At 37.0% G+C, this 20,551-nt stretch overlaps 2 protein-coding genes across 3 annotated transcripts; one reads left to right on the top strand and one right to left on the bottom strand.

Moving 5' to 3' along the window:
* Window positions 1-2,515: 2,515 nt before the first annotated feature.
* LOC110862180 (solute carrier family 15 member 1) lies at window positions 2,516-20,067 on the top strand. Of its 2 annotated transcripts, XM_035845317.1 has the most exons (17): window positions 2,516-2,566; window positions 3,528-3,630; window positions 3,745-4,606; window positions 6,617-6,721; window positions 6,787-6,860; window positions 7,004-7,094; window positions 7,748-7,838; window positions 11,998-12,139; window positions 13,491-13,580; window positions 15,465-15,739; window positions 16,316-16,398; window positions 16,476-16,652; window positions 16,703-16,780; window positions 18,410-18,580; window positions 18,649-18,759; window positions 19,363-19,470; window positions 19,550-20,067. In XM_035845317.1, exons 6-17 carry the CDS (start codon window positions 7,083-7,085, stop codon window positions 19,709-19,711), a joined length of 1,500 nt encoding a protein of 499 aa, XP_035701210.1. In that variant the 5' UTR covers window positions 2,516-2,566; window positions 3,528-3,630; window positions 3,745-4,606; window positions 6,617-6,721; window positions 6,787-6,860; window positions 7,004-7,082; the 3' UTR covers window positions 19,712-20,067. The 2 variants fall into 2 exon arrangements, with proteins under 2 accessions (XP_035701210.1, XP_021967051.2); XM_022111359.2 differs by lacking the exons at window positions 2,516-2,566; window positions 3,528-3,630; window positions 3,745-4,606 and having other exon boundaries at window positions 5,526-6,721.
* Window positions 4,605-5,774, bottom strand: LOC110862181 (probable iron/ascorbate oxidoreductase DDB_G0283291). The gene has a single exon (XM_022111360.2). The coding sequence runs from the start codon at window positions 5,772-5,774 to the stop codon at window positions 4,764-4,766; it is 1,011 nt and encodes a 336-aa protein (XP_021967052.1). The 3' UTR covers window positions 4,605-4,763.
* Window positions 20,068-20,551: the final 484 nt, after the last annotated feature.

The following is a 20,551-nucleotide window of genomic DNA, read 5'->3' as shown; positions in this document are numbered from 1 at the left end:
ATAATTATCAATAATTGGAGCTCCATACTTAACGACTTCTAGCCAAAATCAGCATATTTCTACTCAATTCTCAGCTCTGGGAATTTAGTTTAAAATTCTAGACGACAAATTTGTAGAGCAGTGAGTTCCCAATTAAAAAAAATATACACTCCAGATTTTGACCCTTTTAGAAGGAGGAGGTGTCAAGTTTAAGTAACCTTCAGAAAAATTGGAACTAATCGAAATTGGCTTAAAAACGCCATTCAACTCGCTGACTACAACTTTTTCGACCAGGATTTTAAAATAAATTCCCAGACCAGAGAAATAATTTAAAAATGTTCTGATTTTATAGAGTTTGGCGATTATTTAATAGTCATTAGGCGCTGTTCGTAAACTTCGTAACGCTGGCTAACCATGGGAAGATAGGGAAAAATCCCTATCTTCCTATGGTTAGCCAGCGTTACGAAGTTTACGAACAGCGCCTTAAGTCCTGCGTTAGTTCAGCAAATTATGGAGGTCTACATTTACTAATTAGTTTGACCCGTGACAGGCATGACTTGCGGGTTCTTTTCATACGCGGACACCTTGTCGCTAACGCTGGTCGCGAATCATGATGTGACCACGCTTGGGAACAATTTTGACTACATTTTACATCAATTTCTCCAAGAGGAAGTCAACCTTATGAAGAAAGAGATTACACAATAATTATTATTTTGGCATTTATCTAAGTAATGTAATTAATATTTATCAATTTACATATTATGTATATCATATTATTAATAATATGATTAATTAATATGTAGTACATAATAATATGTATTTTTTAATATGATTTTTTGCATAATATTCAAAAACATCCAATGAAAGTAATGTTTTTTAGCCCGAGTGAAGGCTTATGGAACCATCATGTCTGTCCGGGTTCACGATAACTTTCAATAAAGATTTCTTAACGTGCTTCTATACGTTCATAACATATTACATATTGCAACATGTTACAAAAATTCAGAAATAATCCCAATTTTAGGGAATATTGTGCCCATTCCAAAACATACTACATAATTTGATCCATTTATAAGAATATCCTTTGATTTTGCTAGTACGAATCGTACTATCGTCTGCCGATACTTTTGTGTATCGTACTGTACTATACACAAAAGTATCGGCAGAACAAAGTTCAAACCCATTAATTAATCTTAAACACTTATGTAATAATATTGAATGAATCTCCCAGTTCTGATAAGCAAACCTTTATCGCATTATCTATTTCAAGCCCATCGTGAAGGTCAATATTTTTAAACATATGGGAACTGTATTGCTGGGGCATGCCTCATTGCAAGAGAGAACAAAATTAATAGTTTCTGTTACGGTTAGCTAACTGGGAAAAATAGTAATGTTTCCCCTCAAATCACATCATTCACAAAGAAATAAGGGGACCACTCTGGCGAATTATGTAAGGGTAATAATAATGGCACATAAAATGGTGTTTCGGTATCAGTGTACATAGTTTCTGGAAAAAGTTTTCAGAAATGTACCTAGTCTGATTTTTGGGACATGGGAGTTGGGAGTTGGGACCTTTGACCTTGCTCACACTGATACCAGGTTATAGGCAAAGTTTATAAAATACAGGGTTTTCAATAAGTTTGTACAATGTCTGGTTCTAATTTTACATATATTTATTGGTTGGTAGCGAAAATTTATTTACTTATTTTGCACCTTTCAATAATTACTGTTTAAACTCTATCTGAATAAAAAAAACATAGTGTTATTATAATGAATGAACCTGAGACTAATTATTCCGCAGAATAAATGAATGGCTAAAATTATTCATAAATTGATAGCAATTTCACCAACTGTTGGAAAAATATGGCTCAAGAATTGAGTAAAATTTACTGCAGAATGAGTTAAATTTTAGCTACATGCTTGACGAGTTATATTTATTCAACTAGGCTGCAGGATTTAATTACCCCATCTTCTTATTTGACTGACTAATTGAGCAAAATTTACTAAACTATTGTGTGATTGGATTAATCAACCACAGACTGTGATTTTTACACAACAGTTGTGTCATCGCATTTCGGCATCAACAGTTGAATAAATTGTGATCAAGGTTGGATAAATTTTCATCATGTTTATTTAGCATGTACGCCTTTTTTGCCTAAAAAATTAAAAACACATTGTTCAAACTTATGGAAAACCCTGGACTTAAGTCAGCGGAAGCGCCGAGAGGGGCCGGGCAATCCCGCCCCACATGTTAAAAATGGAATGTAACCCATTACGTGATACAAAAATCACCAACTTTGGCTTACGCATTTTACGAAAGTTCCCGTATCACAAGCTTTAATGACATTTTTGGTCAAAACAATTGCCCCATGAGAAATTAAATAGCAACGAGGTCTCGGGTCATGCCCAATTTGCCATTTAAAATGTTATGACCCTGTTCGTAGCATTTTGACCTTTGGCCAACGAACCTATCCCTGCTTTTAAAATTAGGTATTAATTTACGGAAGCAAAACTAACCAAATTTATGCGTTTTAAGAGCTATCGTGCCCACCGAGAGAAGGACGGATAGACAAGCGAAACGACAGGGGTAGGAAAATAACTTCGTCAAAATGCATTATTTTGAGCTCTGTTCTTCCCAGGATTTAGGTTTTCAGGGCCGTTACACCCATAAGGAGACGACAATCTACGTGGAGAATCCCGCAGCCGTACGATAATATAGATTTGGTGAAGAATTTGCGTTTTTATAGCCGTCAAAATACATGGTTTTTGCGATATTTTTCACGAAGTATTTTGACATAAAAAGTTTAAAAAGGTCTACACAAAATCTGTATTTTCGTACGACTGCGGTATTCTCCGCGTAGATTGTTGTCTATTTGTGGGTGTAACACCCCTGCAAATTCAAACCCTGGGAAGAACGGAGCTCAAGATACAGTATCTTGACGAAATATTTTGCTCATTCTGCGAAACGGTCAAATTAATAGCTTCAGTTTCTTCCACTAGTTGGAAGAACTTTTCATTAGCATAGTAATATATTATTGGTGGTCACATAAATTACTTTTCAATAAAAATACAAACTAATGAATGAAAGAAACCCAAAAAAGGAAATCTTAGATGAGGCTAAGAAGTGCGATAAAAAATATTTAATCAATTTCTTCTCCAGTCAAGGGTAACATAAAAATATGCATCAAATCCCAAATATGAACAAACAGAAATTTTAAAATCATGTGTAATTATTTTTGTCACTAAAAAACAATGAATGCTTGCGAATATACAGAAAGTTAATACCTGATATTCAGGTCTTACCTAATCGCAGCGACTCTTTACCTTACTACTATGTATAGAACATACACATGCTCCTTATGCAATAAGTCAGTAAAATAAAATGGGGCGCTGATGCTAGAAATATCAAAATTCTATATCCTTAACTGAAGAAGAAATTTATTAAATACTTTTTATGGCACTTCTTAGCGTCATCTAAATTTTCATTTTTTGGGTTTCTATTACAGAATTAAGTCTAAAGAAACCGAAAAAATTTTTGACATTTTTAGGGTCATTGGTCACTTGACCTCGGAGTTGCGCCGAGTGACGTCACGTTGCCTTTCAGATATCCGGTTGTAGAATTGCGAGGCGGGGCTACCAGATAAAAATGTTGTATGTGTGTACAAAACAAATTCTCAGTCCCTTCACCTCATTTCTCCTCCCTTCTTCTGAGGGAGGAATAGTGTATAAATTATTAACTGGTGACTATTTTTGTTTTTTGTCTAGTTTGTTTCGGCACCATGTAACAAAAATGGGCGAGTGTAATACCATTGGTTGTATCAAGTTGTGTGCTGCAAAGAGTTCGTTACTTAAATTGGTGGGAATAAATGATGGGACGGATGGTTGGAATGAATTATTCTCCTAACTATCCTCCCATAAGCTTGGTTTTAAATTATTTTCCTATATAGTTGCAGTTAGAGCAATGATTGGAGTGAACGAAGTAATAACTCTGCTTGATTTTAAATTGATTACAAATAACGTGTAAGTTTTATTTAGTTATACGTATAAGGAATATTTATTCTACCAAGAATTTGTGAAGTTTAAAGCATTAGACTAAATTAATTAATGAGCAAAAAGAGAATGCGGTTTTTATCGAACATCTCAGACTCGACAGAGAAAAATATGCCAGATGGCAGAAATGTGCTTAGAATGTCAGCAGAAAAAGGATTGAGGAGAATCGTTTCCGGAATGGAGACGCAGAAATCTGGACTGTTGTAAGCTTAAGCCTCTGAAAAATTAGCCATGTAGGTAAATTTTTACGACTCGCTGGCAGTTGGTTGTCGAGATTTTAAATTTTGACCTCAGAAAGAATAAGAAAATGTATTTAATTTTTACGTTGAAACGCAAATTTGAAATCTTTAATATTAAAGTCAATGTTACGATATGTTGTTTAAATCATAAAATTGTATTAAATTTGGTTTTCGGCATTGAAATTAAACATGAGCACTTATTTTTTCTGAGGTCGAAGGTTAAAATCGAATTGATTTGCGAGTCTCCATCCTCCCCTGCATCCTCCCCTCGTAGTTGCCCCGAGGTACTGCTGGCGATCAAACAGTACATTACCTTCTCATACGTTACAATTTATTGAGTAAGTCCAATTAATTTAACGTTAAGAAATCAAATTGTGCCACTCGTAACATAAAACTACTAAATAAATAATTAGAGTATAACTTGGATGATGCTTTCGATGCCGAATGAATGCTGAAATGTTTGACTGAAGTTGTTTGTTTTTAATTTAATCAACGCTAATATTCCAGCACTTGGGTCTTAAGGAGAGGAAAGACCCTGGACACTTTTTTCACCAAATAATCTCCGTAAACTCCGCTAAGCTTGTGGATACTTTCCTTGTCCCATCGCTGGTCCTTGTCGTCCGGCTGCAGGGTAATGCCAGCAATAGGTTGAACATCCGCAAAGAAGTTGGGATCAAAGAAGAATGGAAAAGAAAGTCTGGGCACGTTTGTCAATGGACTTCGAACTCGGTGAAGGGTAGATTTGAAAACGCCCCCAGTCATACGATCCAACATGTCGCCAATATTGCAGACAAAAGTTCCTGGAATTGGAGGTGCCTTTATCCACTCTCCGGAGGGACGTTTGATCTCAAGTCCACCGGCATTGTCTTGCTTCAGCACGGTTAAGATGCCGTAGTCAGTGTGCTCGGAAATAGCCCACTTGAAGTCAGATGGGTCCTTCGCAGGTGGGTAATTCATGATTTGGAAGAGAGCCGTGGGTTCTCGAGTGTAGCGGAGGTAAAAGTAGTCCTCAGGAAGCCCAAGGCTGATAGCTATTCCAAGCATGAGGGTCTGCCCGACAGACGTCATTGCCTTCTGGTAGTCCACAATCACTTGGCGAAATGACGGGAGGTCGTCATCCGGGAACAAATTTGGGCCTTGAAGTGGAACTTGGGCCTTGACCAGTGGGTCATCTATGGGTAGTTCTTGTCCGAAGTATAGTCCTTCCTTCTGATCCGCCATTCCCCCTGTCAATTCCTCTCCAAATGCAAAATATCCCCGCCACGCCCGTCCCCCAAGACTCATGTGAATTTTCATCTTAGTTTCCAGAGGAAGAGAGAAGAACTTCTTGCTTCCATTTTCCAGCTGATTTTGCAATACCTCATCCACGCCGTGGCCTTTGATGTAAAAGAAGCCGTAGCTTCGACAGGCTTCCCCGATTTGTTGAGCTGCAGCCATCTTCTTGATTCCGTCCAAAACCAATGGACTGATATCTATCACTGGAATTTGATCCATCTCCGCAGGCATTTGGCTAGGTTTGGTGGTTGGTAGGTAGTATGAAGTAAATTTATTATAAAAAGAACTGGTTTATGAAAATTAGTTGACCAATGGTTGGGAAATCTATGAGTTGAATTGATTTGGTTGTGACTGAGAGAGTTTACTTATATACCCCGCATCCGCTTCAACTTTAATCATATAAATTCCTCTGTCTATTCAAATAAATCTAATTTACATATTCAGCGAATTTGTGTCAGGAGAGTAAGGTGATAAAGTAATTGATTTGGGGGAATAACCAAACCAGAATAAACTAGCATCGCAGTAGGTGACGTTTAACCTTCCAAACTAACCTTCATTTTGCTGATTCATAAACACAAGTATTGTGATTTTAATACCATCAGATACAAAGAAGAGATTACGTAAAATAGTGGCATGTAGTGAGCTTCTCTTGTCCGTCAGGCTACTAACTCATGACAAAATCTGCTGACCACCTTCAACGTCACGTCGATGGCTAGAATTCACTGAATTATGGAACTCGCCATACGTCAAAGCATTCCGAACTTTACAAGATAAAATTGATCAATTGCATGGATAAGTAGGATAGGAATTGTTGGTAGATGGATGAAAACTTTCTTCCTGGAATATCAAGTGCCATGCAATGATTGATTACTCAAATTTTAATTATGCATCATTCAAATTGATTAATTCATGCACGAATTGGTGACATGCTATTCCGTATAAATATTATTTATTAAACAAGATAATGGATGAGTGATTTATTGAATGGATGACTGCATGATAATAGATGAGTTGTTTTCGTTGAATTATTTTCATGTACTTTAAACTGTGATTGATTGTTTTTTGCATAATAGGTTTCAAGTAGTTTCTCAGATTCCATTTCGTCGTCACCTCCTGACCTAAAATGAATAAATACATTAGTTTGTAATTGGATTCTAGAAGTAGGCAACTGATTTAAAGTAAATGTTAATAAACTAAATAAACGCAGTAGATTTTGTGACTTAGATGCATATATAATCTTAAGGTATCAGACGATCCAATCATCACTACATTTACCCCAAACTGCATTTGGAGAGGTTGGCAAAGATTTTGATTAAGGTACGATGAGACACCCCAATTAATTTTTTTAATTAACTAATTTAATTTGCGTGTTTTGTGTTTTTTTTGTTACTTTGTACAATATCTTTCCCAATCGATGGCAAAACCTTATCAATAAAAATTTAATGTCTAATTTGTTTCAGCACTGCATATATTCCCTTAAGCTCGAGTGGGAGGTTAAAGACATTTAATAGGATTTACTTGCTTGCATTATTCCCCAATATGCAATCGGAGGTAAGAAAAAAAATCTTACTTTTGTGAGGTGATCTAACAAGGGAACCTTGCTGGTGGTGTCCAGGGTACCGACTATGTTTTTTAGACTTATTAGGACCCTAGATGAAAAATCCACTTATATTTCCGTGCAAAACTCATATTTGGCGCCGAGCAGTGGCGCCAAACTTAAAAATTCACATTTTCGACCAATTTCAAACCTACATAACTTTTACAGTTTCCGTGAGATTATCAAAATTTTTTACTTAAAATGATCTGCAAAGTCGAAATTTTAAGAAAAAATAAAAAATAAAATTTTACATTGTTTTGAGAAATTTTTACGATTTTTTCGACGAACCCCAATTTTTAAGTAAATTGCGAAATTTTGCAAAACCTTCAAATTTCGTGACATATGAAAGCTGAACCTTTTGTCATGATTTTGGTAAAAAAAAATTTAAAAATCCGTGCAAGATTTCAAAAGTTATGGCGGTTTTAAAAATGAAAACATTCAATTTTGGCGAATGTGTGGCACGGCACGGCGCCAAATGTAAGTTTTACACGGAAATAAGAATTGATCCTTCATGTAGGCTCCTAATAGATTCTAAAAAAACATGGTGGGTACCCTGGACCCAACCGGCACCTCGGGTATTTCACTTGTAAGTTTTATTTTGATACAGCAGTTCAAAAAAAAGGAGGGATATCCAAAATCAGCATATTTTGTGGTCACTCATCAAATACTGGAACGGTTTTCGTTTTATGCAATAAATGGTATATCTTAGATGTAATATCTAGTTTGTTACTTATTGTTTTTGGCTTCTTGGGCCACACCGTCCGTCCGCATGCAGCATTTTGTACTTTGACTCTTGACGAGTTTGACTCGAGTGTGACCTTTGACCAAGGTAGACAAATTGATAGGCCTTTGTACTCAATAGGTCAAAAGGAACTTAGAGGTGACCTTAAGACCAAAATTAAATTTTCAAAAAGAAGATTGTACTTCGTATTGTTATTGATAGGAATCAAGGAATTTTTGACCTTCATAGGTCACATTTCTGGGTCAACGATAAAACTTAAACAAAATTATTCTTGATTCTGATACAATTTGAGCACCACTGCCGTAAATTCCATCTGCAACGGTTTATTAAGGGGTGAAAGTCCTTTCGATTGGATCGTTATGTCCGTCCGTGTGTCGTTTGGTTGGATAACTTTTGAACGAAAAGACATTAAGACTTGAAAATTTGAACGTGAACCCCTAATTTCATAGGACAGACCGACACACGCGTCAGTTCGAAGATCGACACTGCAGGTCACACCCGTCAAGGTCAAAAGGTCATGAAATGTCATTTAAAGGTCAAATTGGTATATATACATATCAATTTGAACTGAAATTTACCCTAATTCAATGGTGACCTCCATTTTGACCTAAATGGTCACAAAAGGTAACTTAAAGGTCACAGCAAGGTCATCAACAGTTCAATTTATACATGTCAATTTCAACTGAAATTTAACACCTAATTCAATAGTGACCTCTACTTTGACCTCTAAGGTCACGAGTCATCAATTGTTAAATTTTGATTATTTTAACTGTTAAAACCTACTTCAAGCAACTTTGCGGGGCCTTTTTAGATGGCATTCACAAAAAGTCAGACTCCTAATATTTGATTTGGCTATAATTTCGTGATTCATTGTTGGTATTAAAAACCTACAGTACAGACTCCATTTAGCCCGAGTTAGTGACGGAGTCCCTGACGCGGTGAGTCAGAGCCCACTTCTAAATTTTTTTCTGAATTGACCTACATAACCAACCTCCGTGGTGAATGGTCAAATGTAGGGATGGTAATCCGTATCCTAAATTAACCGATCCGTAGGATAGGATCGGATAAATACAGGATCGGATCGGATCGGATTTGCTCGCTTTAGGATCGGATCGGCTCCCGGTTCTACTCGAAATCCGATGCGATCCGATCCTAGGATCGGATCGATCGTAGGATATCCGCGGATGATATGTGTGAGACACCTTGTGTCTAACTATGGAAATACTTTACCAGCTGCTTTTCTTTATTTATTGGAACGGTTTTTGGTGAGTTCATCACATGGCGTATATTACCCGAATGAGCCGAATTATCCTATTATTTTACACGTTGAAATCATACGAAATTGAATAATTTAAACGTCGAAATAAAAATAACTGGTGTTAAATAATAACATAATTCGGCTCATTCGGATAATGTACGCCATGTGATGAAGTCACCAAATGTGAAACGAGTTTACATCGGATGATCCGAGGATCCTGTGCGATCCTAGGATTTCATCGGTTCGGATCGGATCGGATTGTCTGATTCTCGGATCCTCTATCCGATCCGTGTGAAAATCCGATCCGTGTGAAAATCCGATCCTATCCGAGTTTTTACGATCCTAGGATAGGATCGGTTACGGATTACCATCACTAGTCAAATGTTTGTTGGATATTTTCTATTATTTAGCACCAAATTTTTGAATTGTTTACAAATCCTTCCAATTGACGACCACTGGGCTTCTTTAACATCTTGAACTTCTAAAGCTGTATGTGTTATCCAGAAGCGATTTTTAGCCTCCATACCAAATTTCAGATGAAAATTACAACTCTTAAAACCTATCAGTACAGCTTTGCTCAGCCCGAACCAGGATTGATTAGTAAACCCATGTTTGTCAGAATGTTATACTATTTTCACTAATTCTTGCATTAACTAGCGTAACTTGGTAGTATTGCTTGGCACCAAATACCACGAGCAGTGGAGACTGTTCGTATAAAAATTTCGAAATTCAACCCTCCTAAATTCTAATCTTAAGTCATGTTTCGACTCCACACTAAATTTTAGCTGAATATATAAACTCTTAGAAATCGGTATGGGTACCCCTTATCACCCCTCTGGTTACTTTTTGTTCATCTTTGACTTCATATAATTTCATGAGAAGCCATTAAGTATCACCATTCCGAATTTCAGCTTTTTGCGACAAGCTATGAAAATCGGTATGGGTCACCCCCTCGGGTACCTCCGGTTGAAAAATTTTCCAATTTCACTTCATATTCTTTCATTAGGAGCCATTAGCAACCTTTGTACCAAATTTCAGCTTTCTACGACGATTTTGAAATTTTGGTGCATAAGACCCCACCCACTCCGATGACCCCCACCGGTCAACCACTTAACCGATTTCACCCATCTTCGAACTCGTTTCCTAACTTTGTCCAATATGCATGTGGTAAAAATTTCAAGTCAATCGGTCAACTCGCTCGAGAGTTATCGAAAGACAGACGGACATGATAATTACATAAGCCCTGGTTCAGTACAGCTTTGCTTAGCCAGAACCAAACCCATGTACACCCATGTTTGTCAGAATGTTATACTATTTTTTTTTCACTAATTCTTGCATTAACTAATGTCAGTTGGTAGTATTACTTGACACAAAATTTTAAAAATAGTTACTGTTCTTTCTCCGTGACTACTTACAACGCACAGTGGAGGCTATTCCTATATAAATTTCGAAATTCAATCCTCCTAAATTCTAATCCTGGCTACTGTTTGTTTATCTTTGACTTCATATGGATAATTTTATAAGAAACCATTAAGTATCACCGTTCCAAATTTCAGGTTTTTACGACAAGTTCTGAAAATCGGCATGGGTCACCCTAAGGGGGCCAGGATATGAAAATTTTACCAATTTTGCTTTATATTCTTTCACTAGGAGCGATTAGCACGCTCTATGCCAAATTTCAGCTTTCTATCACAATTTTGAAATTTTGGTGTCTAATACCCCACCCACTCATATGACCCCACACCGGTCCAAATCTTTTATGATCGAACCCATCTTCGAACTCGGTCGTAGCATTGCCCAGATACATGTCTGTACCAAATCTGGTAAACACCAGTCAAATCGTTCGAGAGTTATCGAAAGACAGACGCACAGACGGACATGACAATTACATAAGCCCTGGTTCGGGCTAATGATGTGGGTCACCCTGTAGGGTCATTCTGTTTGCACTTAGCTAACTTTTAATTGTAAAATCTTTAATGAGAAGCAGCTAATTGTAAGTATTACCGTGCAGGATTTCATGTTTTTAAAGCAATTTCTAAAAATCGGTATGGGTCACCCTCACCCCATAGTCGCTCCAGATAAAATTTTACTAATTTCATTTCATATTGTTCCATTAAGACCCATTTGCAACATCTCTACCAAATTTCAGTTCGATATGACGATTTTGAATAATCAGTATGGGTCACCCAATAGGGTCCCTCAGGATGAAAATTTTTCCAACCTAAACTCATTTTTTTCTGTTACAATCCATTAGCAGCCTTTGTACCAAATTTTAGCTTCCTATGTCCTAAGACAAATTTTAGAAATACGTTGGGTTCACCCTATCGGGTCTCCCCGGTTGAAAATTTCTGAAACTCCACTCCAATTTGAACGCTTTGAGGTCGCAATCTTGATACCAAAATTACTGAAAATTATTACTATAGATATTTCTCAAGCTTGTACTTGTACGTGCATAATTTAACCTGCTCTATAGGTTCTTGGTAGTTAAGGGCAACACACTTGGATAGAAATGACCCCCACCGGCCAACCACTCAACCGATCATGCCCATCTTCGAACTCATCTTTACTTTTTGTCCAAAGATGAAGTATGTAAAATTTCAAGTCGATCGCTCGTGTTTAAAGAGAGTTATCGTGCGTACAGACAGACAGACAGACAGACGGACAGACGGGCATCTTGACAATTCTATAAGGCCATCTTAAAAGGCCTAAAAACACGTCAAACATGTCAATTTTAACAGATTTTTAACAGGTAAATACAATACTGTCTTCAGTTTGACGGATAACACACTCCTTCCACCCCTTGGCTACATTCGTTATAACAGTTTATTTGTATATTTAGTACATATGTTTATTACAGTTATTCTACCCTTTTACTTTCAAAACATTTTGCATTTTGACGAGGAAGCCTCTACCGCTATCTACCATGGATATTCTGTTTTTAGTTATTTGAGCTCCATAATTGGGGCTGTTATTGCGGACTCGCTATATGGAAAATACAAGTAAGTAAGCCAGATGCAATCTGCTAACAATGCGATAATGTGAAGTGTAACCCACCGATTTGGTTGATTTCGAAATTATGTGGTCCATGTCAATACAACCAACATTTCTTGAGGCAGTCTGTACGATGGTCAGAATTTGTAAAAATATTTGAGGTCAAGGTTGAAAAACCTACAGTGCAGACTTGATATAGCCCGAGTCAGGCGTAAATCTGTTTTCAAATTACAAATTTTAAAACTTCGAATTCTTCAATTAAGAGCCTTTAGTAACCCATATACCAAAATTTATCCACTATCACTAAATTCTTGTTAGTGCGCACATTTATTTTCCCTTGGTCACCATTATCGACTGTGACCATAACTTTGAAACGAGTGTATATTTTTTCTTAAAACTTTCAGGATATTATGTTACCAATATTCGATGTAACATATTTAAATTCCAGGCATGCGGGTGGCTAGGTTCGTATACATTTGTTGGTGCACACATATTTTTCTAACTGGTCACCTTATTGGGTCGCCCAATAAGGTCCTCCAGGTGAACATTTTTCTTATTTTACTTCATATTGTTCCATTAGGAGCTATTACCAACTTGTCTACCAAATTTCAGCACGATTAGATTAATTTAAAAAATCCGTATAGGTCACCCCATTGGGTCTGTCCAGGTGAAAATGTGTCGAATTTCAATTCATATTCTTCTATTGGTAGTCATTAACAATTTATGTACCAAATTTCAGCTCAATTGGATAAGTTTTAAAAATCGGTATGGGTCACCCCCGAGGGTCCGTCCACATGAAAATTTTTGGAATTTTGCTTTGCATTCCTTCATTAGAAACCATTATCAACCTCTGCGCCAAATTTCAGCTTTCTCTGGCAATTTTGAAATTTTGATGCATAATACCCCACCCACCTATATGACCTCCACCGGTCAACCACTTGATCGATTTCGCCCATCTTCGAACTTAACTCCTCATTTGACCCATACTACATTTGTGCAAAATCTCAAGTCGATCGGATTAGTTTAACGGCAGTTATCGCAAACCAGACAGACAGACGGACATGACGGGTACATAAGCCCTGACTCGGGCTAAAACTAGCGATTTTCCGTATGCAGAAGAAGCAAACTCCAATTTCCATTCTCTTCCCGTGCTAAAAATTACATTTTTTTCAACTTTGACCTCAAATATTTTGCAAAACTCTGACCATTGATTGCCTCAAGAAATGATGATTGTATTGACATGGACCACATAATTTCGAAATTTCACCCAAATCGGAGGGTTACACTTCACACCATCGCATTGTAAGTCCTGTTGCTAAATAGTAATTACAGTATTATATTGCCTTAATTTCATTTCAGAACAATATTATTATTTTCTGCGGTTTATTCTGCCGGAACATTTCTCACCGCATTCTCCGCCACGGAACTAGTTTCTTCCGATTTAACATTGTAAGGGGATTTTCCACACATGTTTGACTATATAATGATGCTAGAGTATGTCACATCAAGAAACTATATACAGTCAGTAGCAGGGTTGCAGAAATCTCATCTCACCTTCACAAATCTCATCTCACTGAGATATAATGAGAAATAGTGAGACATGAGAAATATGAGATATAGTGAGATTTATGAGTCATGCACTAGCGCCACCTAGCGGACGTGGTCATCAACTACAAGTTTATCTCATTATTTCTCATATTTCTCACTCAGCCCCAAGTGAGATGATTGATATATATCATTAAATCTCACTAAATCTCACTCAGTGATATATATCACTTGTAACCCTGGTCAGTAGTAACTATATACGTACAATGAGAGTGGCTTAACTCCGAATCCAGAGCTTATTCACAAGAGCACTTGACGTGCATCCTTCTATGGTCCAGATCCAGCGCGTATTTAACCTAAGTTTGAAGTTTACATACAACGGAACATTTCGGGTGATTTTGAAATTTGCCTGTCGCACTGATATATGATATAAATGGTCATAGTAATCAGAGACTGTCGGATTAAAGATATCGGGATTAAGGATTGAGATTGAGGATTACATTTTAGAATTTTGGGATTGAGATTGGGATTAAGGATTAATTTTAAAATTTTTGGATTAATGATTGGGATTAGAGATTGAATTTAATCTGGGATAAGGATTGACACGAGATTAAATTTTGGGTGGTTTTGCTGGATTCGGAATTAATTTAGTCGTGGATTAATTGTTTACATTAAAGTTAATTACTATGCCAGACTTATAAATTAATTAAACAAATGTCATCACTTCTGAAAATGAAATATTTTGAACATTTTACATGCAAAATTAGATCGCTCATGAATACAATTTCTAAGTCGCAATTGAATATTATTTTGCGCTAAAATTATATAGGAAAAGAAATCTAATTTTACTCTTGGTGCTATTTTAACAAATAACTTTGATCATAGTTTGGTAAAAGTACTCACATTTCTTTTATAAGCTCACAATTGTTGAAAATTGTGCATTGAGGATACCGCGTTACGACTTACGAGTAGTTTTGCAAAATACTGTAGAGGGTGTTAAATGTTTGATAAAAATGAACGAAATGCAATCACTTTTCGAAAGGGGAGCTATCTCAAGAGAAGTTTGGTTTTCGAGTTTTTAGTCAATATTTAATCCCACTTTAATCCCATTTTAATCTCACTTTAATCCCATTTTAATCCCACTTTTAGATTAAAGTTTGCAGAGTTGGATTGGGGATTAGGGATTAAGGATTAAAATTCCAAAACTCGGGATTAAAGATTGAGATTAAGGATTAATTAATCCCCAATCCTTAATCCTGGATTGATCAGTCTTTGTAAGCACCTACACTATGCTACCCTTAATCCCATATTATGGGCCCTGCAGGAGCGGGACGGGGACTGTTGATCCAGGAAAGAGAAGTTTGCGTATATCAATACCATGTTAATATCTGGTATTTGGCCTATCGATTGTGATGTTAATTGAATGAATTGAGGTTTTCATCAATACTACGCAATGTTGAATTCTGAAGGTTAATTCACCCGCTTCCTAATTCGAAAAATACCTAAGTGTAGTCAATACTTAATTCTAAAACCACGTAAGTGCACAGTCCCAAGAGTCCCTACCCCAAGTTCAGGGACGATGGAATGGAATTAAGGATACCATAGCGACCTACCCTTAACCCCCCCCCCCAAACATATATCAGTGCCATATGGAAATTTCAGAAGCACACCCCGAAATGTTTTCTTGTTGGCTGATCAATACTGAACATTCATGTTTGCATTTTCTAAGTTAAACCGAAATTCACATAAAGATTGCCACTTTCAAGATTTTTTTCTTATATTAAACAGGACTATCACTATTCTGGGACTATTATGCGTTGCTTTAGCTGCTGGTGCAATTAAGCCCTGCATAACTGCCTTTGGTGGAGATCAATTTAAATTACCAGACCAGGAGAAGGAACTAAACTCCTTTTTCCCTTTTTTATATATTTGGATAAATTTGTCCCTTCTTGTCGCTGGACTTGTAACGCCGATATTGAGAAGAGATGTATCTTGTTTCGGGAAGGAAAGTTGCTACTCCCTGGCATTTGCTGTACCTTTTACCTTTATTGTTCTTTCCGTTCGTAAGTAAGACGATTTCTAGCTTTTTAACTAATTGAGGAGTTCTGATTGTAGGTTAAAACGGTGACTATATTTTAATTTTGATATAATTAAGAGGACTCCTTACCTGCACGTAGCTTGCCTGCGAAGTCTTGCTTTTTTCAAACTCAGAATTTCATAGAAAACGAGAAAATTTCTTCATTCGGATACTGTTCACTACAGCTTCTACCTTAGTCGTTGAAATTGTGAGCCAATTATTTTTACTCCCGAAACGTTTGTGATGAAGTCCCTCCTGCACCAAAACACCTGCGTCGGCTTCACCGCATATCTTCCGTGAGACCTACATCCGAAAATCCCTTATCGATTTTTAATTAAAAAATTGTCTCACAATCCTTACTGTGAAAAAATGGTCATATCTGAAAATAAGGAATATCCTGATTTTCGGAGAAATTCTGAGTTTTTAATTAACAACAACTTTCTTGGTAAATTAGGCATAACTCCTAACTCTCCTAATTCTTTTGAAACACCGTTTAGTACACTAAATAAGTGTGAAATTTCCCAAATTGACGTTAATTTCTGTTATCCTAACTTATCCGCAGTGGCATTTTGGATAGGGAGAAGAGACTACAGGCACATAATTGTGAACGAGAATGTAGTCGGAAAGTTTCTAAGATGTATAAGGGTAACTAGTACTTAACAAATTCATTTTGATCGCTCCAACATTGAACTGAACTGAATTGTGTTGTATTAATTAATTAGTTCGCCATTGTGAGGAAGTTTACATCATCATCTGGATCTGATAAAGTTAGAAAACACTGGTTAGATTATGCAGAAGTGGAGTATTCGGCCCAGTTCATTGGAAATGTGAAGGCTGTTCTGGATGTGTTAGTCCTATTCATTCCCGTCATAATTTTCTGGGCGGTTTACGAGCAACAGGTAAATAGATGTTCGGGAAGTTACTAAGTCTAATCAATGTTCTCATTCAGTTCTCAACATGGGCCTTTCAAGCAGAGCGAATGAACGGAGTAATTGGGTCATACGAAGTACCCCCTGACCAAGTGGCGGTATGTGAGTTAATTATTGATAACTAAGCAATTAAAGATAGAGAGTAAGCGTCAAATCGGTGTAATCAATAAATCTCATTCCGAAAATTAGCAGCAGGCCTAAACATGGTTAATGGGGCACTGTAAGGTTTTGGGAATGCACTGGGCAATTTTTTGTTGAAGATTCAAGTAAAAAACACCAGTAAACATATTCCGCCCGTGTCTCAAGTTGAACCTTGTGGACATAGATTTGGGGCACTCCCCTTAAAGTACTTATTACGTTGGTGCCATTAATTAAATACAATGGTGTTCACTGTAGTATAATCGTGTATGAGAGAGGCCTTGCATAAGAGTTTTGAAGAGTCTTGAGTTATACCGTTGCAGAGATTAGAAAATCATGGGATTGTGGTTCTGCAAACGGCAGTGGGCATCACCCGATTTCGCAATGCAGCGAAATTATTGTCACAGCGATTATAAATATCACCTCAGATTTCAAATATCGACTTAATATTGTTAACACGCGAAATTGATGCACTTTTGGGATTTTTTGCAAATAACCCGAATAAGTCGTCTCACATTCCCTTCTCGATGCAGATTGAATGATTTATTTAATACGAAGAGAAGTACAATTATCGCACAAAAATGGATAGGTCATTCCAATATTCCAATCAGAACAAACTTGTATGGAGTCCTAGTTCCATGATTTAATAATGAGTTCACAATTTACTGTCGATTGTGCAAAAACACAGGATTTTTAAGATGTTATCTAGTTGTCAATCAGGCTTAACTCTACACAAGTAATGAATAAACCGTCGCAAACGCACATAAGGAAGTAGCTTCAGATTACTTCACCCCAACCACTCCCACGACATCGCGAAAATATTCTATTTCACTCTATTTCCCATATAGATTCAATTTTGGTAAAAATCTCATTTTGCCCCGACCACATCCCCTGGCGACGAGGGGGTGTGGCACAACTCGGGAACACTTAATTTTACTCTATTTCACTTGTAGATTCAATTTTTGTAAAAATCTCATTTTGCCCCGACCACACCTCCTGGCTACGAGGGGGTGTGGCACAGCTCGGGAACAATTAATTTTACTCTATTTCACCTATAGATTAAATTGCATTAAAAATCTCATTTTACCCCGACCACACCCCCTGGCGCCAAGGGGTGTGGTCCGATTGACCCCAAAAGTTGATAGGATGCATGATGGCGAAAACCGATTTCGATTATCTCGATCCGTTCTCCTGCTATCCTGCTGACGGAAAGACAGACGGAAGACGGACAGACGGACAAAGTCTTCACATAAAGTAGCTGAAGCTACTTAATAAAACGTTGGGTCAGTAAGATGACTGAGTCACTCATTGACACCAACGCGTGTTATTTCTTGACTCGCCAGCCTTGGTAATGCTTGAGTTATTAGCACATAATCTCAACATTCTCTCGCATGCATGTGTTACAAGAAGTGCAATATCAGTTTGGTTAAAGATACATACCGATTTCAAGATATAATAAGCTGTTCTCCGGTTGTCCAGCACATTTACATGTAAACAAAGCGAGATACAAACAGAAACACAACATAGTATCTGCGATACTCAATAACGCTTTTTGTTAAACAATAGGTTTGCCTAATTTTGTGTTGCAGACATTAAATTTCATCCTCACATTCCTCTTCCTCCCGGTGTTTGAACAACTAATATTCCCCCTTCTTTCCAAGTGTAATTTACTGACGAAGTCAATGCATCGGGTAGTTTTTGGATTCATCTGTTCCACACTGGCCTACGTTTGTTGTTACGTTGTGGAGTTGAGAATTGAAGTAAGCTAAACCCATCGGTCTTCGAATAACAAGAAAATAATAGTATTGTTTATATTGATTTCATATAGGCATCTGAGCTGAAAACCATTCACGTTGTGTGGCTTCTTCCGCAATATACGTTGATGAGTGTGGCAGAAGTGATGGTAGTACCCCCCTTGAACAGTTTTTCATACTCCCAGGTATATGGAAGTAACTATTACTAGCATTCAGATAACTGTACGAGTATGCAATATCGGATAACTTAACTTATTCGATATTGCGCACAGTCTTTATTAGTTTTTACATGGGGTGCCTGGTTTGAACTCTTTCGTTACGATTTATTTCCCGCACCAAATCTGGATTTTTATAGGCGACGGTCATCACGTCCAAGCATCATATTTGATGGATTTTATTTATTTAAGAGTGGGCTCGAGATTATTTTTTAAAGATTACCTTATGTAACCTTTCAGATCAAAATCGAGGTCACCAATGAATTCGGGGTTAAATTTCAGTTCAAATTAATATACATATATCTAAGTTGACCTTTAAATGACATTTCATAACCTTTTGACCTTGACGGGTGTGACCTAGTGTCCATCTTCGAACCCGTGCTATTCTTTGACGTTTACAGTTTCCGTTCAATATTTCAAGTCTTTATGTCTTTTCGTTCAAAAGTTATCCGAGTTACGGACAGATAGATAGACGGACCGACAGACGGACATAACGATATTATTAAAGGCTTTTACCCCTTAATAAAGTGTGAAGTCTAGGTTGTCCTACTCATATTCCATGTCTTTATTTAGGCGCCTGACAGCATGAAATCCGTTCTTCTCACAGCTACACTGCTGCCGCAAGCACTGGGTAGTGTTGTTGTAATTGCGGTGGCTAAAGGGAACATATTCCAAACACAGGTAACATATGATTGATCTTACAATTGATAAATATTCCCTCACACTGTATTATATAGCCCGTTAATACATATTATTATAGTCCGTCCAGTTTCTCTTTTTCGCTGGTTTGAACACGGGTGCCGTCATCTTGCTAATAGCGTTATTGTGGAGATATAAAAATCCATCAATTAACAATGACGACCTGGAGTTGAAAATGGAAGAAAGTTCAATAGATAGTTCGGTATCGCCGAATGGCAATTAGGATTTATCTTATTATTGTACATAACAAAATGCTTTATCCTTAATTAATGCATCACTTAATCAATTTTTACCTCACGGGGCTTCACTTGTAAACCATCGCAACTTAGATAATGACACAAACACGCTTCTCCAACCAACGGTATCAGATTTTTTCAATTTCCGCTGGTTTCTCGATGGAACCGAGCTTCGTCAGGCTACATAAATATTAATAGCAATGAAATAAGCAAAATCTAAATTTATATTGAAGTTGTGACGACCTTGGAGGAATTATATGTATAGTAGAATATTTTTAAAAATATAAAATAAAAATAAAATGTTTTACTAGAATATTTTTAATTCTATTGAACTATTGTGAAATAAAGGCCATCCTTTTGACAGAATTCTATGATAAGTTTTTTGCAAAATTTTTTGACAATCGGAATTTTACTCGGCTTCAGAATGAATTAATGCATGAATGAAGGAATGACTATGGGATTTTCTAAGCGAGATTTCGTATTCCATGAGCTTGTGTGCGTTTGGAGCATTATTTTTTTTGTATACAATCGACATCCTCCCGCTCTCGACATGTTCCCCATGTACTGGATCGCCATGCCTCTGGTCAAAACGACCTATTGTCAATCCATTATTTTTTTTGATGAGGGGAGGGACTATCATAAATTTTTCCAGAATTTTTTATCATTCATGATGCAATTAAAAATACAGTATCATAAACATTTCCATCAATGAAATGCAACATCATGACTTTCTCCAACGACATCTTAGTCGAAAATTCACAGGAACTGAATTAGGATAAGTGTAGTGATAGGACGTTTGCCTACTCGATTAGCGTCGTGAAACTCGC

The sequence above is a fragment of the Folsomia candida genome, unplaced genomic scaffold, assembly GCF_002217175.1.
Source record: "Folsomia candida strain VU population unplaced genomic scaffold, ASM221717v1 Fcan01_Sc050, whole genome shotgun sequence".
NCBI lineage: Eukaryota > Metazoa > Arthropoda > Collembola > Entomobryomorpha > Isotomidae > Folsomia > Folsomia candida.
The sequence above is the reverse complement of the archived record's forward strand: the minus strand, read 5'-3'. Positions and strand labels throughout refer to the sequence as shown.

Excerpts from the sequence above, each read along its gene's own strand:
- LOC110862181 (XM_022111360.2), bottom strand. The coding sequence starts at position 5,774 with ATGCCTGCGGAGATGGATCAAATTCCAGTGATAGATATCAGTCCATTG.
- LOC110862180 (XM_035845317.1), top strand. Across the intron at positions 16,653-16,702 it reads GGGCGGTTTACGAGCAACAG|TTCTCAACATGGGCCTTTCA; the intron begins GTAAATAGATGT and ends GTTCTCATTCAG. Across the intron at positions 18,581-18,648 it reads TTGTGGAGTTGAGAATTGAA|GCATCTGAGCTGAAAACCAT; the intron begins GTAAGCTAAACC and ends GATTTCATATAG.